A 20,272-nucleotide genomic window follows, 5' to 3' on the forward strand; every position below is an offset into this window, starting at 1 on the left:
GTAGCAGGAAACCGGCTTTCTTGTTCTCTTTCTTTTCCTTCATTTCAGCTCCCTGTCAAGTCTCCTTCAATTGATCTGCTCACCACAGACGCTGCCTTGGGCAAAGTTACAGCATCTCATCAAATCCTGGGGTTGGGGGGAGGCCCTTGGACCATTTATTTCCTAGTGTCTCTGAGCCGTGCTTTTGGGGGGGGGGCTCCTCCTGGGATCTGCTCCTTCTTGTCCACTTAGGGGGATGCAGGATGATCCCACAACCCAGTGGCAGCTCCATCTGAACAGGTAATTTCCCCCGGGGCTTAAGCTGTTGCGCTGTCAGTGTCAATCCGAGTGAAGCCTCAAGCTCTGGTCCATCTCGAGGCTGCAGTAGCTGGAGGGGGCCAGGCCCAGCTGCTGGGGAACCAGGCGGGGGTGGGGGGGGTTGGGGAGCAGTGGGGAGGGGCCGACGGCTGCTCTGAGATTGGGGTGGTTTTCTCGCTTTCAAGAACCATTTCGGGAGCTTGGCTGCAGCTGAGGCTCCATGTGACAGCAGCTCACGGACACGCATCCACCCTTCCTGGGTCTTTCGTCAGTTATTTCATTCATTCGTTAACAAGCATTTCTGGAACACTTTCTGTGTTCTCGGGATAAGATAATGAACCCCAAATGAGGCCCCTTCACGGAGCTCATTTTGCAGTTGGGGGTGAGACACACTAAACCAGGCATCAGCAGACGACAGCCCACAGGCCTGTCCAGCCTGCCACCTGCTCTCATGAGTACGGTTTTTTTTTGTCTTTTTAGGGCCACATCTGCAGCATATGGAAGTTTCCAGGCTAGGGGTCTAATTGGAGTTGCAACTGCCGGCCCACGCCACAGCCACAGCGACGTGGGAACTGAGTCGAGTGTGTGACCTGCACCATAGCTCATGTCAATGCCAGATCGTTAACCCACTGAGCGAGGCCAGGGGCTGAACTCGCGTCCTCATGGATACCAGTCAGGTTCGTTACCACTGAGCCACGGCGGGCGCTCCGCGAGTACAGTTTCAGTAGAACCTGGCCGTGCTGTCCTTCACTTACATGCTGTTTGTGGCCGCAGTGGCACTGCCACTGCCAGGCTGCCCAGAGGCCACGGAGGCAGCATGGCTCGCAGAATATTTACCATCTGGACCCTTACAGAAAAAGTTTGCCAACCCCTGTACTGAACAGATGAGGACACAGTGAACAGAGGAGCCAACGAAAGATGCTGGGAAGGGAGTAAACTTGGGTGATGTGATCAAGGATGTGTGTGCACATGTGTGTATATACGTGTATCTGTGTGCGTGTGTTTACTTATGCGTGTGTATACTTGTGTGTGTGTGTATGTATGTGAGCATGTGTGTGTGTGTGTGTATGTGTGTGTGCTGATTTTAAATTAAGCGGTAGGACAGGCCTCACTGGGCAGGTGACATCCCAAGTGACATGGCCACGCTGGCGATAAGTCCTGGGTTTGGGTCTTAGTGTTCCCAGGCCTTGCACGGGGCCACCGGCTGCCCACATCCAGGGCCTGGGCATGAACGCTGCCCGTGGAGCCGGAGGAGTGGAGGCCCCGCGGGACTGGACTCATTCCCTTCCCGACTCTCCTCTAACTGCAACATGGGCTCCTCACTGGTCCTCTGGTCACTGGCTGCCCCCTGCAAGGTGCCCCTTCTTCCTCCAGCCATCTCATCATTGCAGCACAGCATGTGAGTGTGAGTGCGTGTGCGTGTGCGAGCATCTGCGCACCTGGATGCGTGTGCACACACATGTGCGTGCCTGATGCCCTCCCCCAGTCACTCCATGGCCCATCCCATCAACTCATTACAACCTTCTGTTGTTCCAGGTGGGGACAAATGTGACAGGACACGGAACACGATGGCCCATGAAAATCAGCAGTGCAAAGGGAGAAAGAGAAATTTGGCTCCGTTTGTTCTGATAGAAACTTAGTGTGGTTTTTATCAATGCAGAAACCAAAACAAAGAAGAACCCCAGCAGCACCTCCTGAGAGACCTGCCCTGAATCACCTCCCCGACCCCACCGTGGGCTTCCCGGTCCAACGCAGCCCCTGTGGGGCCCGAGCCAGGGCTGCAGGGCCCTCAGCTTCATCCATCCTGCCCATTTGATAGATGGAGAAACTGAGGCTCTGGGAGAGCAGAGGACTTGCCCACTGGGGAAATGACAGAGCTGGGGCTGGAAGGGGGTCCTGGGTAAACTGAGGCTCAGAAGACTCCAGACTCCACGGTCATGCAGGTTCAGTGTAAGGTGGTTGGGGGGCTGGGGTTAGGCAATGCCATCACTGCTCCATCTATGCAAGGAGCTCCCCAGCTCTGCCTTCTCTAGAGCTGTCTCTAGCCTTGAATAAGTCAAAACACATCAAGTGCCTGGCAAATGGAGCACGTAATCAGTAATCAATAAATCTTAGATGCTATTATTATTATTGTATCTTCCATACCAAACTGTAGCTTCTCTGTGGGCACAGACTGTAGCTTCGGTCTCTTTGATTTATCTCAAGCTAGTGTCTCTGGCTCACATCTTTTTCATCTGTTGATGGTTGCTAGGTTGCGGTGTGTGCTATATGTTCCATCTATGCATTTTTTTTCTGCTTTTTAGGGCTGCACCTGCAGCATATGGAAGTTTCCAGGCTAGGGGTCAAATCAGAGCTGTAGCCTCAGGCCTACATCTCAGCCATAGCAACGCCAGATCCGAGCCATGTCTACAATGCTTTTGTCTAAACCACAGCAATGCCAGATTCGTGCTGCCTATACTGCAGCTTACAGCAACACCGGATCCTTAACCCACTGAGCGAGACTGGGGATCGAACCCGCATCCTCGTGGTTATTAGTTGGGTTTATAACCTGCCGAACCACAATGGGAACTCCCTCGTCCGTGCATCTTTGAGGTGGATGGAAACCAAGGCAGCCACTGCATTTGGATAGATGAGGACTCTCTTTCCCCCCCACTCCCAGTGGGCTTTACCCCCCCCCCAGACAGCAAGCTCCCCCCAGGTGAGTTCCTGGGCTGGCCAGTGAGGAAGGGGGCCACCTTACCTGGTCCACTGCAGAAGGCAGCGATGATGGCCAGAATGCACAGGATACTCAGGTAAGGAATCCAGGGGGCATGGTCCTGTGAGAGAGCAGCCGGTGAGGACAGGAGATGAGGCAGCCATGCAGGCAGCACCTGGGTTCCCACCCCAGCTCCTCCTCGACCCATCTGGGTGACCTTCACATCCCTGAGCCCCAGTTTCAGTGGCCACAAAGTAGGGATAATGATAACTCTGAAGCCATCCCATCTGTCTATTTTACAGAATTGAGAGTGAAATGAGATGGCCTGTGAAAAGTTTAGCATAGCCTCGGCATACAGTAGGTGGTAAATCAATAATTAACATTGATTGAGAGTCTAGTTTGAAGCGCGCAATATGAGAAATTTTTATAGGCATTATCACATACAAAATTTTTTCTGAGTCAGTCTCCATCATCATATAAAACACTGTATTTCTCCTCCTGCCCTATTGACAAGGTATGAGATGAGTTAATGCATGCTATTACATATGCTTGGAGGGGCTGTCACTTGTCTGGTGGGTGGGGGTGGCCTCATGCTGGGTGTAGGAAGATGTTTGGGAAGTTGCTTCTGCTCTAGCAGACTGGATGGTTGATGATTAGAACGTGGTGTCACCAGTGCTGGGACATGTGTGGAGGTGCCAGGGCACCTGAAAACAGTCTAGAGAGACTCAGGGGGGGAGGCATCTGCTCTCACCTTTGAAGGCTGAGTTAAAATCAGCCAAGAGGAAAAGGAAAGGGAGGTGTTCCAGGAGGGAGCTCCCCATGGACAAAGGCACATAGGGCAGTGGGAGAGGGAAGAGGGGAGAGGGGAGAGGGTGGCCCTTCCAGCCTAGTCCTGCTGCAGGGGTGTGGGTCTAGCGTTGGGAAGAGCCTCATAGGCTCTGTACTGTATGGCTCTCTGCTGCACTGAGGAATCATTCATTCATTCATCCACCCATCCATCATCCACCCATCTATCCATCCATCCATCTACTCATCAATTCACCCAAAATCCATCCATCCATCCATCCACTCATCCATCCATCCATCCACCCATCCATTCACTCATCCACCCATCCACCTATCCATCCATCATCCACCCATCCATCCATTCACTCATCCACCCATCCATCCATCATCCACCCACCCATCCATCCATCCATCCATCCACCCATTCATCCACCCATCCATCTACCCATCTATCCACCCATCCATCCATCCATCCATCCATCCACCCATTCATCCATCCATCCATCCATCCACTCATCCGCCCATCCACCCATCCATCCATTGACTCATCCACCCATCCACCCATCCATCCATCATCCACCCACCCATCCATCCATCCATCCATCCACTCATCCGCCCATCCACCCATCCATCTACCCATCTATCCACCCATCCATCCATCCATCCATCATCCACCCATCCATCCATCCATCTATCCATCCATCCATCATGCATGCATCCATCCACGAGGCAGACTGTTCCAAATTCCTCCTGGGTGCTATGAATTAGGCTGGGAGGAGGGAATGTAGAAACTCATTGTCCACTGGGAGAGAGAGGTGGGTCAATAGTGAAAGTCAAGGCTGTGTGATAAGTGATGGTGCAGCTTTGCCTCTGGAGTCCCAGGAAAGACAGAGGAGGGCGCCTCATTCAGATATGGGATAAGAAAGGCTTCCTGGAGGAGGAGGCATCCAAGAGGTAGCCAGGCTTTCCTGAGTCTGGGTAGCCAGAGAAGCTAGTGGATGAGGGCAGCCAAGCAGGAAGAGCTTTGCAACCTTGTGAGACAAGGCCTAGAGGGGCTCACACTCTCCAGGTGGCCCTTCTAAATATGACACACGCTGCAGAAAGACACTGTCCCAGAGCACCCAGCTCGGTCAATCCGAGGAGCCGGTGGGGCTTCCTGCTGGGACAACCCTGTCAGGTGATTGGGAAGGCGGGTCCCTGCCAGCACACGCCCCGAAGGGAGGGGTTTCCGCCTCCTGCCTGGTCAGTGTGCCCAGGGGCACCTTCTTTCCTAATGATGCGCTAGTGCCCATCAGACACCAGCACGCTAATACTGCCTTTTTCTAAAGACATGAGGGACATTAAGAACTCTGGTGGATGACAAACGTGTGTAACGTTCCATTTAGGGATTTTCAAAAAATGCAAACTTTTCACGATCACTGTGACATTGCTTCATGCTTCCCGGACCAGTAAGATGCATCCGAGGCACCAAGTATGTACTCAGTCAATGAGGCGACCCCTGAGCAGGACAGGGGCCAGAAGGAGACCCTGAGATCTTGGGATCTAATCCCAGCTCTGCCATTTACCAGCTGAGAAACCTTGGGCAGCTCATTCATTTAGGTTTATGCCTCAGTTCCCTGTCCCATTAAGGGAAAAATATCACTTGATCAGTGACAGCGCCATCCACCCCCAAACATTCATTCACTGAGTGATTCTTAGGTTCCAAGTACTCGAAGTGCATTTGCTCATTTAATCCTCAAGATGCCCCTGAGTATCGGACATGGGTCCCATTTTAGATGTGGGGCCCCAAGGAGCAGAGAGGTTAAGTGACTTGCCAGAGGTCACCTCATGGAGAGTAAGTGGGGAGCTAGGATTCCCAGTAGGCGGTGCGCTCCAGAGCCCCTCCGGTCCCTACAGGCAACGATGTGACAATTGTGCAGGTGCCTCGTACCGCAGTGCCCGCCACCCGGAGCTGGAACCTGGTAGCTTCAGGAGGCATCTTAGGAGTCATCTAGCGCGACCTCCTCTCTTCCACAGATGGGCAAACTGAGGCTCAGGAGGGGATGTATCTTGCCTGAGGTTGCACAGCTCATCAGTTGCAGTGACAGGACCACGAGTCAGGTCTCTCATCTCCCTCCCCCCTGGTCCAAGGACCCATTACTAAGCCCCCCTCCCCGAGGGCACCCAGCAGCTTCAGGAGACGCCCTTGGGAACTCGGCATTACAAGCGTCGTCTGTAGGCTGTACGGGACTTGCCAAGCCCATGACCCCAGAGCACTGAAGCCGAAGCCACGCCCGTGCTGACCCCCCTCGGGGCATGACAGGCAGGTCTCCTCACCTGCAGCGTCAGCGTGGCAGTGAGGATCCCAAAGAAGAGGGTCATCAGCCCAAAGCCGCCGATGAGGAGGGGTCTCCGGCCCAGGCGCTCAATGACCAAGCCCTAGGTCAGGGGCAGAGACACAGTTATTATGCTTCCTCTGGGAGCAAAGGGGACCGCGGTCTGTGCACCCTGCTGGGGTCACGGTTAAAGGATAGCTGTGACCTGGAGACACCCGGCCCCTTTCTCCAGGACAACAGTCAGAGGAGTGACCTTTATGAGAAAGGAAGAGAGGCAGGGAGCGAGCTTGCCAGGCAGAAGGGTTAGCGGGAGCAAAGGCTTGCGGGCTGGAAAGCCCTGGGCAAGTGAGTGATCTGGCTTGGACACGGGGAACCAGTGACACTGCCGAGGACCATGAAGCCAGAGCTGTGCCCTCCCGTCCGCCAGCTTCAGATGATGGTTCAGAAGCCAGAACACAGAGACGAACAGTCGCGGTCCTGGCCCAAAGCCTTGGGGTCTCTCGCTAAAGGAGTCTGGCTGCGGGAAACCTAGAGTCCCCGCCTCTTCCTCATGCGCTGCTCCAGCAAGGGCAGGTGACAAGAAGCCACCTGGGCATGCCGTCCCCGAGCCCAGCCTGGACGGCTTCCTGCAGTGCTGAGGGCACTGGGGGCTCAGTGGGCTCAGAGGGGCTGGGAAGGACAGCAAGCCTGGCTGACAGCTACACAGTTCAAAAAACATCCTTGACTTTCCCCCCCGCAAGGCTTTCCCTCTGCCGCCCAGGGAGGCAGGGCAGACTCCTGTGTCCAAACTTGGCCTCCTTGACACCTGGCCCAACAGAGCAGAGCACAGGTGGTGTTCAGAGGCTCAGGGGCCTGATGTGGGCAGACCTGGGTTCGAGTCCTAACTCTGCCCCACAGGGTCCCTGCCCCCAGGACAGCTGAGCTCCTGCTTCTCTAAGCCCGTTTCCTCACTTGGGAGTGAAATGATAATCCCGCCTGGGCAGCGAGGCTGTGAGATTAGAGGCGGGAACTCACAGCGCCTGCGGTGGGCTCCTGAAGAACAGACATTTCCGGCCAAGGGCCCAAAAGGAGCCAGGGGAGAAGATTTGCAGGAGCAAGTCTTGTGGTCCAGATAAGGTCTGGGGGAGTTCCCGTCGTGGCTCAGTGGAAACCAATCTGACTAGCATCCATGAGGACGCAGGTTCGATCCCTGGCCTCGCTCAGTGGGTTAAGGATCCGGCGTTGCCATGAGCTGTGGTGTAGGTTGCAGACGTGGCTCGGACCTGGCATGACTGTGGCTGTGGTGTAGGCTGGCAGCTATAGCTCCGATTCGACCCCTAGCCTGGGAACCTCCACGTGTGGTGGGTGCGGCCCTGAAAAGAAAGAAAAAAAAAAAAAAAGTGTGGTCTGGGGTCTGGGCCCAGGAGCCTCCACTTGGCCCTGTGACCTTCAGCAAGTCAATCCATGCTTCTGTTTTCAAGACTCCCCTTTTCTGAGGTTGGCGGGTTAGTTTGGGTGATCACAGCTGATGAACGTTTGCCACCCACTGTTATGTGTCAGGCATTTCATTAAACATTCTACGTGTCAATTCATTTAACTGTCACCACAACTTTATAAAGTAGGTTCCGTTACCTTCCTACGCTGCCTGTGGGACTGTTCGTTGGTACAGCCACTATGGAGAACAGCAGGGAGATTCCTCAAAAAGTTAAAAATAAAGTTGCCATGTGATCCAGCTATCCCACGCCTGGGCGTGTATGTAGATAAAATTCTAATTCAAAAAGGTCCATGAGGCCCAATGTTCACAGCAGCTCTATTTTCAAGTCAAGACACCTAAATGTTCATCAACAGATGAGTGGATAAAGAAGATAGGTGTGTGTGGGGGGGTGTATATATACCTATATCTCACAATGGAATATTACTCAGCCATCAAAAGGAATGAAATAATGCCACTTGCAGAAACATGGATGGACCTAGAGATTATCATACTAAGTAAGTCAGAAAGAGAAAGACAGGAGTTTTCAATGTGGCACAGATGTGGCTCAGATCTGGTGTTGCTGTGGCCGTGGCGTAGGCTGGCAGCTGTGGCTCCAATTCGACCCCTAGCCTGGGAACCTTCCTATGCTGCAAGTGAGGCCCTAAAAAGTAAAAAGCAAAAAAGAATTCACTGAAATATAAACTTGGTTTGGAAATTTCTATTTAAAAGATGAACGTGTGTGAGACCTGTATACCTGTCTGGGCCAAAGTTATGAGAAATGTAAAAAGTAATGTTTTGAGTGAGTTTTAATATTTCAGGATGGTCTGTGAACCCTAAATATAAGAAATTAAAATGGTCTTGAGACGTTTCTTTTCTTTTATCTTTTTAGGGCCGCACCCTCGGCATATGGAGGTTCCCAGGCTAGGGGTTCCGAGCCGTGTCTGCGACCTATGCTACAGCTCATGGCAACCCCGGATCCTTAACCCACTGAGCTAGGCCAGGGATCAAACCTGCCTCCTCATAGATGTTAGTCAGGTTCATTACCACTGAGCCACAACAGGAATTCCTTGACACATTTCAACCAAGGTGCCAAATCAGACATGGGTCAGGACCCACTGGAGTTGCAGGAAAGTCTGCCAACAGACTGGCTTCTCCAGGTTTTCTAGTCCTGGGGGAACTTTTTCCTCTCAGGTCACTGTAGAAATGGCTTAAGGCCAGAGCTTCTGCAGCTTCTAAGGGGAATACACTCCACCCTCCTGGCCCTCTAAAGAAAAGAAAGATCTTAAGAGGTTTATGCCATAATTTAAGCCATTCTCAGCTTTGGGAAGATGGGAAAAAAATTAAGCTCTTAAAGAAAAGTGTTGAGAAAGAGAGTGGCTGGCTGACTTGGGATCAATGCCCAGCCCCCGTCCTGGGGGAAGCTGTGGGGCAGCCCAGATACAGAGGGGCCCAAGGTAGTTTCTGGAGAGATGGGGAGGAAATCAGAAGATGCTTAGTGGGAAATAAAGCATTAAGCACACATCCTGGGAGCCACGGGGTGGGCTGCAGGATGCATCCTTGGCTGAACTCATTATGGAACCAATTGATGAAAGGTTTTATCAGGGTCAGGAGTGGGGACTGCGGGGAAATGGACCCCTGTCTGCTTGGGGACCCAGGGCCCTGACACTGCATCCCCCTTCCTTGCTCCCCTTGAACCCCCTTTCCCTGATGAAGAGCCTTCGGAATCAAGACAGTCCTCAATCCCCAGGCAGACTTTTCCCCAAGGCAACAGATTACGCAAGCGCTTCTCGGAGGATGATGTAAACTCAGTGTGGGACTTCAAGATCTCTTCAAAGAGATAGAACTCAAAGCCTCTGGCCAAGACGAGAATCACCAGGCTGTTATCATCGCCCCACCCATCTCACTGTCATGCCCCCCCCCAACCTTGGGCGACCCCGCCTACTCCTTCCTACCCCTCCTGGGAAAGGTATGTGGCCCATTCCTCACCCTGCTCCTAAACCCCAACCAGCCCCCAACCAACCAGCAAGTGTATCCTAAGACCCCTCTTCCCCACCAATCAGCAGGTCAGCAGGTGTATCACCGCAAAGCCTCTCCTCGCTCCCTGGGCTATACAAACAGACGCTCCTCGTCGGTCTCCCTCATCATCGGGAAGGCATCCGTCTCCCATCACAGTAAACTTACCCTTCTCCTTCACCTCACTAGGCTGGAAATCCTTCTTCTGACCCACATTCACAGACAGAAACCAGTAGGTTTTTTGTTTAACTTCGGTTCCCCGGCACAGTCCCTTCCTGACACCTGCAAAACCTCACTGACCCTGTGGGGCTTCTGGGCACAAGCCCTTCTGGGTGCCCATTTCCGGTCTGTAGGGGATAGGCTTCCGCCTCCATGACCCTCCTTGAGTTCCAAAACCTTCCAACGCAAGTTTAAACAGCGGCTCCTCAGGGGAGGGAGGGGATGCGGAGACGGGGGAGGAGAAATCAAGAAACAATAGGGAGCCTGGGAGCAGATCCTGGTTCTGTCTCAAGGGGTACACCTAGCACTATCTTGGAGCCTAAGCCCCCACAGAGGGAAGATGTTAGCTACCTGACGAAGCATTCTTTGGTCCAGAGCGGTCACAGCACGATAACCCTGAGAACCACAGAAGTTCATCAAGAGGCCCCCTGAGGCCAGATTAAAGAAATGTAGGCCCTGCACTCACCCTGATCCTTATCAGCAACCTGCCCTCGAACCGTGACTATAAAACTCTCCAAATCCTCTCAGTGAGGACAGTGTTTGAGGCATGAGGCTGCTGCCTCCCCCTTTGCCTGGCAAAACAATAAAGCTATTCTATCTTCTGAGTTCTTCTTGCGATTCAGTGGAAATGAAGCTGACTAGTATCCGTGAGGATGCAGGTTCAACCCCTGGCCTTGCTCAGTGGGTTAAGGATCCGGCATTGCCACAAGATACGTATAGGTGCTGGATGGGTGCAGCTCAGATCCAGCCTTGCTATGGCTGTGGCATAGACGGGCAGCTGCGCTCCAATTTGACCCCTAGCCTGGGAACTGTCGTATGCTGCAGGTGCAGCCTTAAAAAAAAAAAAGAAGAAAAAGCTATTCTACTCTCCTCCTTCAATTGGGCGATGGTGCACAGTTTCAGCAACAAGAGTGACTTATATGAGTTCCATTTCGTCTCAGGTAAAAAACCACAGTGTCCCTGCTTCTTACCAGAATGAGCCTCATGTTCCCCAGGTGGCTACTCCATGTGGCAGTGGAACCTACGGCTCCTGAGGCCAGAGTGACACTCCACGGATGGTGGCTCATCAGAGTTAATGCTGCACCAAGAACATCCGTTTGGAAAACCAGCTCTTTCTGCAAGATGACAATTACTTATGGCTGTCCAAGCTGATGGCAGAGCCAGGAGCCAAAATTAATCCCAGATCAAATGAGCCAAAATGTCTTTCCCAATTTTATTAGGGCCAAAGCCATTTTAATAGATTGTCAAGGAGTCCCGCTGTGGCTCAGTGGTTAACAAATCCGACTAGGAACCATGAGGTTGCGGGTTCCATCCCTGGCCTCGCTCAGTGGGTTAAGGATCCGGCGTTGCCATGAGCTGTGGTGTAGGTTGTAGATGGGGCTCGGATCCTGCGTTGCTGTGGCTCCGATTGGACCCCTGGCCTGGGAACCTCCATATGCCGTGGGAGCCACCCTAGCAAAGACTAAAAAAAAAAAAAAAAAAAAGATTGTCAAAATCTCAGTAAGAAAAGAAAAACAAAAAAAACAAAAAAAAACACCTCGGCAAGTCCTTTTTGACAGGCAATTACCTCACAGGGCTGCATGAAAGAGCAGACACATATTTCAAGGTAAAGACAGCGTTGGAAGTGGCAATGGACCCCTGTGACTGTCGGGACAGCCCAGTGGCCCTTCATACACTTTGAGTTTTGTTTCCATGACAAATTTTGTCAGGTGGTGCATTGGTTTCCTGGACTGCTCTAACAAATTACCACAAACTTTGTGGCTTAAAGAAGCACATATTTATTCTCTCACAGTTCTGGAGGCCCCGAGTCTAAAATAGGTCTTGTCGAAGTTCCCGTCATGGCACAGCCCTCTGTCTCTTGGGATAGAGCGTGATGGAAAATAGTATGAGAAAAAGAACATATATATGTGTGTGCCGGGGTCACTTTGCTGTGCAGCAGAAATTGGCACAACGCTAAATATCAACTGTATTTTAATAAAAAAATAATGAAACAATAAATAATGGGAACCTACCTAGATAGAACGAGAATAGTGACCACTCACCAAGTCACATCATGTCCCAGGCACTGCTGGCATCACTGAATGTGCACCACCTGTTTGAGCCTCCTGCCATCCCTGTGAGGCAGGAACAGGGTCCTTATAGAAACGAGGAAGCGAGTCACACGGCGCTCTTGCAAAACGTACTGGGGTGATGCAGCTCCAAAGGGATGGAGCTGGGATCAGATTCCAGGCAGCGCGGCTCTGCCATCCAGCCTCCAAGAAGGGAGACTCAACTCAGCCCCGCACACAACGGTTAAGGTGACTGCTGCACAGCCAGGGTTTTTTGTTTGTTTTATTTTGTTTTTGCTTTTTAGGGCCACACTCATGGCATAAGGAAGTTCCCAGGCTAGGGGTCGAATCAGAGCTGTAGCTGCTCAGGGCAACGCAGGATCCTTAACCCACTGAGAGAGGCCGGGGATTGACACCGTGTCCTCATGGACCCTAGTCAGATTGTTTCTGCGGTGTCAGATTCGTTTCTGCGGTACCACGATGGGCACGTTCAAATTTTTTTTTTTTATTATAGTTGATTTACAGTGTTCTGTCAATTTCTGCTGTACAGCAAAATGACCCGAATATACATATATATATTCTTTTTCTCACATTATCTTCCATCATGTTCCATCACAAGTGATCAGATATGGTTCCCTGTGCTGTGCTGCAGGACCTCATTGCTTATCCATTCTAAATAGAATAGTTTGCATCTATTAACCCCGAACTTCCCGTCCATCCCACTCCCTCCCCCTCCCCCCTCGGCAACCTGCAAAGCCAGTTCTTAAAGAATCACACAGCTTTCACATCCCGGGTTAATTCAGAGGGGGCGGCAATCTACATACTTTTCTGCATATATGTTAGACTTCAATAGAAATCATTCCTACATAAGGTTTTTTTTTTTCCTTTTTTAGGGCCGCCCCTGCAGCATATGGATGTTCCCAGGCTAGGGGTTGAATCGGAGCTGCAACTGCCAGCCTACACCACAGCTCACAGCAACATGGGCTACTTAACCCACTGAGTGGGGCCAGGGATCGAATCCACATGTCTGGTTCCTAACCCGTCACCACAGGAACTCCCACTCTGTCATAAGTTTATGTGAGTAAAAGCCGAGTTAAAATTAGTCTATAGATAGGATTACACTGAGTAAGATTAAAACAGCCATTGATGTTTAGAAAACACTTGGGGAGATTTTGCCAAACGTTTGTGAGTAGTGGGATCACGGGTGATTTCTACTTTGCTTCTAATTTCTGTAGTTTATGAATTTCCCCTAATGAGCTCATGTTGATTTCTTATAACAAAAAAGGAAAACGCAAAAAACAAAGCCTGTCATTTTCCCATCACTTTCATTCCAGACTGTACTTTCCTGCTGATGGATGTAAAAATGAAGGGTAACAATTGGGCAGCGTCTGTGAGTTGAGACCAGAATTTTGAGCAACTTCCAGATTGTGAACCATCAAGATATTTTCCCTCTAATAAAAGACTGTGAGTGGAAGAAGAGGCTGCAACATCAGGTATGGATGCTTTTCCGATACCTGTTTTTTTGTCTTTTTAGGGCCGCACCCACGGCATATGGAGGTTCCCAGGCTAGGGGTCCAATCAGAGCTGTAGCTGCCAGCCTACACCATAGCCACAGCAATGTGGGATCCGAGCCACATCTACAACCTACACCACAGCTCCCGGCAACGCAGGATCCTTAACCCACTGAGCAAGGCCAGGGATCGAACCTGCAACCTCATGGTTTCTGGGCAGATTCATTTCCACTGAGCCATGATGGGAACTCCGACATCCGTTTTTAAAAGCATCTTGTTAGGACAGATACTTCATTTAGAGGAAGGAGCAAAGTAAAGTGTTCTTTCAAAAATGCCTCAGAAATACAACAGGAACTCTCTGCCTGTTCGCACTGGCATCAGTCTTGTCAGTGCAAATCAGTAAGCAAGAGTGGAAATAAATTAGCTACTCTATCAAGGTCAAGGTAGAAGAGACAGGAATAGCTCAAAAGGGGGGAACAAAGATCAGAGAGGCTGAGTGCATTGCCCAACATCACACAGTCAAGAGGTTCCAGATCCAGGATTCAAATCTGATTCAAGTTTGATTGCAAAACCTCGGCAATTTCTGCTAGATTCTGGAATTTCCTAATGTTTTATTCCCCCTCTGTGTTTATTTTACACATTGGAGGTTGGGAAGGAGTGATGGGCTCTCTGACTTTCCTCATTGGGGCATTGTTGCTTCTTCTTTTTTTTTTTTTTTTTCTTTTTGCCATTTCTTGGGCCGCTCCCGAGGCATATGGAGGTTCCCAGGCTAGGGGTCTAATCGGAGCTGTAGCTGCCAGCCTACGCCAGAGCCACAGCCACTCGTCTGAACTGCATCTGCAACCTACACCACAGCTCACGGCAACGCCGATTCCTTAATCCACTGAGCAAGGCCAGGGATCAAACCCTCAAGCTCATGGTTCCTAGTCGGATTTGTTAACCACCGCGCCACGACGGGAACTCCCATTGTTGCTTCTTTTTAAAGCAACCCTCTCGATGGACTGGAGTGTCCTTTCTCCTTTTCTTTGCCTTGCAAACTCCTATACGTTTGGGGTGGTGATGACAACTGATGGTTTGAAAGTCACTGCAACAGGACTTAGTCTCCCATGGACTCTGATCTGGACTCTTAGGGTCCTCTCCACAGGGTGCTCATTGCAATGTGTCATTTGGGACTAGGTGAGAGTTCACAGAAAGGAACTGTTTCTTTCTTTTGACTGTGCCCATGGCATGTGGAAGTTCCTGAGCTGGGGATTGAACCCACACCATAGCAGCACCCTGAGCCACAGCAGTGTCAACACCAGATCCTTGTCCCACGGGGCCACCCTGGAACTCTAGGTGCTATTTATTAAAAATAAGACAACAGGGTAGTTCAGAGTGCCTGTTGTGGTTCAGGAACTGCAAGAGTATCCATAAGGATGCAGATTCGATCCCTGGCCTCACTCAGTGGGTTAATGATCTGGTGTTGCTGCAAGCTGCAGTATAGTCACAGACACAGCTCAGATTCGGTGTTGTTGTGGCGGTGGAGAGGTCCGGCAGTTGCAGCTCCAATTCGACTCCTAGCCTGGGAACTTCCATATGCTGCAGGTGCAGTCCTAAAAAGAAAATAAATAAATGAATAAAAATAAGACAGCAGGGAAACAAATGTGCATAAGAATATTCTCTAGGTGAGTGAAACGTCAGTGATCAACTGCCTGATAAACTCCTAAGATTCAGATACCTTCCTTTAAAGGCCTGCCAGGTTGTTACCTGGGGGTCCCCGCAGTGTTGTTTAACCCACCATGATGCTCTCAGGAATAACCCCAGGTTACTTACAGAGAAGATGGCAGCCAGAATCTCGATGCCACCTGTGCTCAAGGTGATGTATGGGATCTTTTCTGGAGTGATTCCGGCTTTTTCAAAGATACTGTTGGTGTAGAACCAAATCTGCAAAGCAGGAAAGAAAAAGAAGGCAAGGGGGTCAGTGAGAGGCATCTATTTCCTGAATTAAATTCAGGCCCAAGAGGGTGTCTGAGATTCAGTGTTAAATCCAGAGGTACAAGGTGGAGCTATGTGGGGTGGCCGACCACTTCCTCTCTCCCTTCTCCCACGTTTCTCTGTCTCCATCACTAGCAGAAAACCTTCCTTGCTGGGAGCAGCGTATGCTCCGCTAAGTGTGGCAATGAGATGTGAACAGAAATGTTGGTGGGGCTTCTAGGAATTCTCCTTAAAAGGTTTTCATCCAGGAGGTGTGATCCCATTTTGGTCCTTCCTCCTTTCTGCTGTCAGGATGGTGAGTGTAATGGCTGGAGCTTCAGCAGCCCTCTTGGGACATGAGGTGACCTAGGACCACACTGCTTTTAGTTCTCATGGTAATTTTGTGAGAATTAGAAACAGTCTCTGATCCACAAAATACTTTACTATCACACTGGAAAATTGTAATAAATCTTTAATGGGTACGGTGTGAGTGAAGCTCCTGAGAGCTGCATGATTCTACTGAGAACCCTAATGGGATGGAAGCCACCTGCTCAGGTGCTGGAGCAGGAAGTTAGAAGCTGTCTGTGTCCTTATTTACTAGAGTGATTCTACAATTTAGTATCCAAACCTGGGCACTTTTTTTTTTTTTGTCTTTTGTCCTTTTAGGGCCACACCTGTGGCATATGGAGGTTCCAAGGCTAGGGGTCTAATCGGAGCTGTTGCTGCTGGCCTATGCCACAGCCACAGCAACACCAGATCCGAGCTGTATCTTTGACCCACACCACAGATCACGGTAACGCCGAATCCTTAACCCACTGAGCAAAGCCAGGGATCGAACCTGAAACCTCATGGTTCCTAGTCGGATTTGTTTCCACTGAGCCACGATGGGAACTCTCAAACCTGGGCACTTTTGAGAGTGTTACTAATTATTCCAGGATAAGAGGCATAAATTGAGACTGTCTGTGCAAACCAGGGTGTGTGGTCCTGGGGGCGCCCTTCCAATTTCCTTCATGTGCGAGAGAAGACAACTTTTGTTGAGGTGTCTGCCACACGAGGACAAACCTAACCCTGACAGATAGATACCTACAAGGCATCAGACAATCACTGTTTTGAAGTTCGAAGACCCGACTCCATCTGGAACTACCTGTGTGACCTCAGGCAATTCACTCTACCCTGGTGAGATTCTTTCTCCTCCTTGGTCAAGAGAGGATAACTGTGCCTTTCCTGGGAGATGTCAGGAACGGGGGAAGGACTGCCACTGTTCACTGTTTAAAGTTTTAGCCCGGACACAAGTTATTTGTGTTCTCCTAATCCAGCCATTTCCTTGAAAAACAAGAGTTTGCTAAATAATAAGAAATCCATGTAGGAGTTCCTATCGTGGCTCAATGGAAATGAATCTGACTAGTATCCATGAGGACGCAGGTTCGATCCCTGGCCTCGCCCAGTGGGTTAAGGATCCAGCATTGCCATAAGCCATGATGTAGGTTGCAGACATGGCACAGATCTGTCATTGTTGTGGCTCTGGCATAGGCCAGCAGCAACAGCTCTGATTAGACCTGTAGCCTGGGAACCTCCATATGCCACAGATGCAGCCCTAAAAAGACAAAAAGACCAAAAGAAAGGAAGAAAAAAAAACATGCAATCTTTTTTTGGGGGGGGGGCGCTTTTTGTCTTTTTAGGGCTGCACCTGCATCATATGCAGGTTCCCAAGCTAGGGGTCCAATCTGAACTGCAGCTGTCAGCCTACGCCACAGCCACAGCAATGCCAGATCTGAGCCATGTCTGTGACCTACACCACAGCTCACAGCAACACCAGATCCTTAACCCACAGAGTGAGACCAGGGATCGAATCCCTCATCTTCATGGATGCTAGATGGGTTCGTTAACCACTGAGCTACGACGGGAACTCTGGTGCCATCTCGATATGTGAAATCTGACAAGGAAACCTGCTGCCTTGGAAGTGTCTATAAACTGATCATCATTAAGCAGAAGCATTAGAGCTTATGGCTTGTAACGAGCTGGGCGGGACTATAGGCATGCTCTCTGCATTTGGGTCTTTGTTTCTACAGAAAGTTCTTGTTTCTACAGATCTGCCTTTTCACCAGCATTTGCGTGGCAACATTTTGTCAAGCCTTGGAGAAGATATAACGCTGGACCTACTCACATCTGCAGATGGTTTTGCCAACTGCAGGATGTGGCTCACCATCCAGCTGTACCAGGATGAGGCCAGGAGCCACGGCAGCCACTGCCCTTCAGCAGCCCCGAAGAGGAGCTCGGGATGGCCGTCACGAAGGAGACGCTCTGTGCTCCGGAAGAAACGGGCAGAACAAGCCTCCGGAGAATTAGATGTTTTCAGGAGAAGATTTTATGAACCCAATGATTACCTCTTCTCATACCTAGGAAAGCACTAAAATCATTAACAGAGACACCTGCTTCTCATGGCCAGCAGCAAGCCTCTGCCAAAACAACTGCATGTACCCTTTTATCACAATCATATATACCGCCTCTCAGAGCAGGTCCTCGGAGCTCTCCTGGGCTATCGTCCTAGTAAGCCCCCAATAAACCTGAACGCACGGCTCTCATGTTGTGCTTTTTTTTTTTTTTTTTTTCAGTTGACAGTTTATTTTGTAGTGAATCAGTAATTCCTGATGAAGTTATAGGCACACTGAGAGAGAGTACAGTAAAAACGACTGCACAAATTTCTCTGAGCATGTGGGCGCTGATGCATCTGGTGGCAGAATTTTTTTTTTTTGCGGGGGTGGGGGCACACCTGTGGCATATAGAAGTTCCCAGGCTGAGGGATGAATCAGAGCTGCAGCTGCCGGACCGCATCATAGCAACAGTAACGCGAGATCCGAGCTGCATCTGTGACAGCTTGTGGCAACACCAGATCCTTATCCCACTGAGCGAGGCCCGCATCCTCACGGATACTAGTAGGGTTCTTAACATGCTGAGCCACAGTGGGAACTCCCGGCAGTTTATTTTTTAATGAACCAGTGATTCTTCAAAGTTATAGGCACACCTAGAGACTCTGGTAAAAACTAATGCACCTATTTCTCCGAGCTGGTGGGCACAGATGCCTCTGGTGGCAGAAGTGGGTTTTAATGTTCATATAGAACAAAGGTTCTGCTGCTTGTGTCTGCCTCTCACTTGAGTGAGCTGATAAAGCAGAATTTTAGGCTCCATCTTTGCTGTCACATCCAGAGCGCACAGAAGTGGCTTGTGGAGTTCCCACTGGGGCTCAGCAGAAATGAATCTGACTAGCATCCATGAGGACGGAGGTAAGCTGTGGTGTAGGACGTAGACGTGGCTTGGATCTGGCATTGCTGTGGCTGTGGCTGTGGCTGGCAGCCACAGCTCTGATTCAACTCTTAGCCTGGGAACCTCCATGTACCATGGGTGTGGCCCTAAAAAGACAAAAAAAAAAAAAAAAAAAAAAAAAAGAAGTGGCTAGTGATAAATTCTTTACTTCCTAAGGCTCCTAGGGCTGTGACAGATGCTGCAGTTACTCCCCAAAGCCTCAGCCTCCCCTGGATGTGCTTACATAATCCCTCCTCCGGTTGCAGGTGACTACATTCCCAGCACATGTTCAGGGCAGGGTCAGAAGAGTTTAACTGCATTTGATAATCTTCACCCAAATTCATGGATTTTCAACAGTCAGGAGTCTCTCTGGCCCTTCCCACTCCCAGCTGCCCTGCTGCAAAGGGGGATCTGACATTTGTGTTAGTCTCAGCCTCAGTCAGCTCTGAACCTCACACCCTGACCTGCTCATGTCAGAGGCTTCCAGTCTCTGATTCCATGGGATATGTGTGTCCTGTGGAGGCTGGGCTCTGATTAGTCTCCCAAGGGATGCTCCTTCTTGGCTCCTCCCACCCCTTCCAACCCGCTTTCTTCCCTGCTTCCCATTGCCCTCGTAGCAACACTGCCTCGGGCATCCCTGATGGGTTTAAGCATTAGTCAGGAGTCAGCGAGCATAGCATTACATGCTCATGGGCACAGTCATAAGTGGCTCTCCAGTCATCTTATTCTTACTGCGTTTCTGCATCATGGGCAGAAATCAGCTCTTCCGACCCTCTCCCCATCCAGGGCCTGCAGGGAGGACCAGCCGGGCTGGGCCGGTCTCCAGGGGAAGACCTGCACATCAACAAGCTGCCGGTCTCGTTCTGCGGGCATGGGAAGCTGTCTCCCCGTCCTCTCCTTACAGAGCAGGAAGGTAACTGTCTCTGCTCTCACTGAGGTTCATTGGATCTGGCAGATTGAGGGCATCGTGCAACACGGATGCACCAGCGCGAGTTTGGCGCATGACCCGCAGTGGCCCCTCCCATGGACCGTCGTGATTGGTGTTGACTGACACAATCACGCTTTTTCTGGCTGCCTGACAGTCTCTGCCCACTGACGCAGGTGATGGGGTGGAAGGAGTGGCAATTCTGGGCGGCCCGAAAGCTGGATTTCAACTCCAGCGCTGCCTCCTGTGCCCTGTGGGTCTGGAGGCAAATGATGACACGTCTCTGAATCTCCGTTCTCTGAAAGGACGTAATCAGTCATACTCTGTCTTTCAGGGGTGTCGTGAAAGTTTTTAAAATGATGAAGTAAGGCATCTTTTCTCTAAGTGACGCAGAACAACTAGTGGGTGTCGTTCTGGAGGGTCTGCATCTCGCTCTGGAGATGCCACTGCTCCCGGGGAACGCGGACAGCTGTGGGCATGCCTGGGGTGGGGGTCTCTCCGCACCTGCAGTAGCTCGGGTTATGCAGCTGGGAGGTCGGAGCAGGTGGGCTGGAATCCAGCAGCCGGTGTCCCCTGGGCGGGGCTCTCAAAACAAAGTCATAGCTAAGATTACCGAGCACCACCTATGCACCAGCCCCACGCAGGGGGCTTGATAAGCATCCTTTCATTCACTTTACAGCTGGGAAAACTGAGGCACAGAGCACTTACAGCCAACTGGCCCCCTAACCTGCAAGTTCAATACCAGGAGCTGAACACA

The 20,272-nt window shown here is 50.8% G+C and overlaps 1 protein-coding gene across 10 annotated transcripts in view; it reads right to left on the reverse strand.

Moving 5' to 3' along the window:
• The window catches only part of SLC2A9 (solute carrier family 2 member 9), a 204,529-nt gene that overhangs the window by 57,031 nt on the left and 127,226 nt on the right, over window positions 1–20,272 (reverse strand). For all 10 annotated transcript variants that reach the window (XM_084973835.1, XM_084973834.1, XM_084973832.1 and 7 more), the window contains 3 exons: window positions 15,150–15,260; window positions 6,095–6,196; window positions 3,038–3,113 (listed from right to left, as the gene is read on the reverse strand). In XM_084973835.1, coding sequence (XP_084829961.1) covers window positions 3,038–3,113; window positions 6,095–6,196; window positions 15,150–15,260 — 289 coding nt within the window. The remainder of the gene's footprint in view (window positions 1–3,037; window positions 3,114–6,094; window positions 6,197–15,149; window positions 15,261–20,272) is intronic.

The sequence above is a fragment of the Sus scrofa genome, chromosome 8 (genome assembly GCF_054392235.1).
Source record: "Sus scrofa isolate SSC_HxYL_T2T_F1_AM1 chromosome 8, Sscrofa_HxYL_maternal_Yorkshire_Landrace_v2.0, whole genome shotgun sequence".
Taxonomy (NCBI): Eukaryota; Metazoa; Chordata; class Mammalia; order Artiodactyla; family Suidae; genus Sus; species Sus scrofa.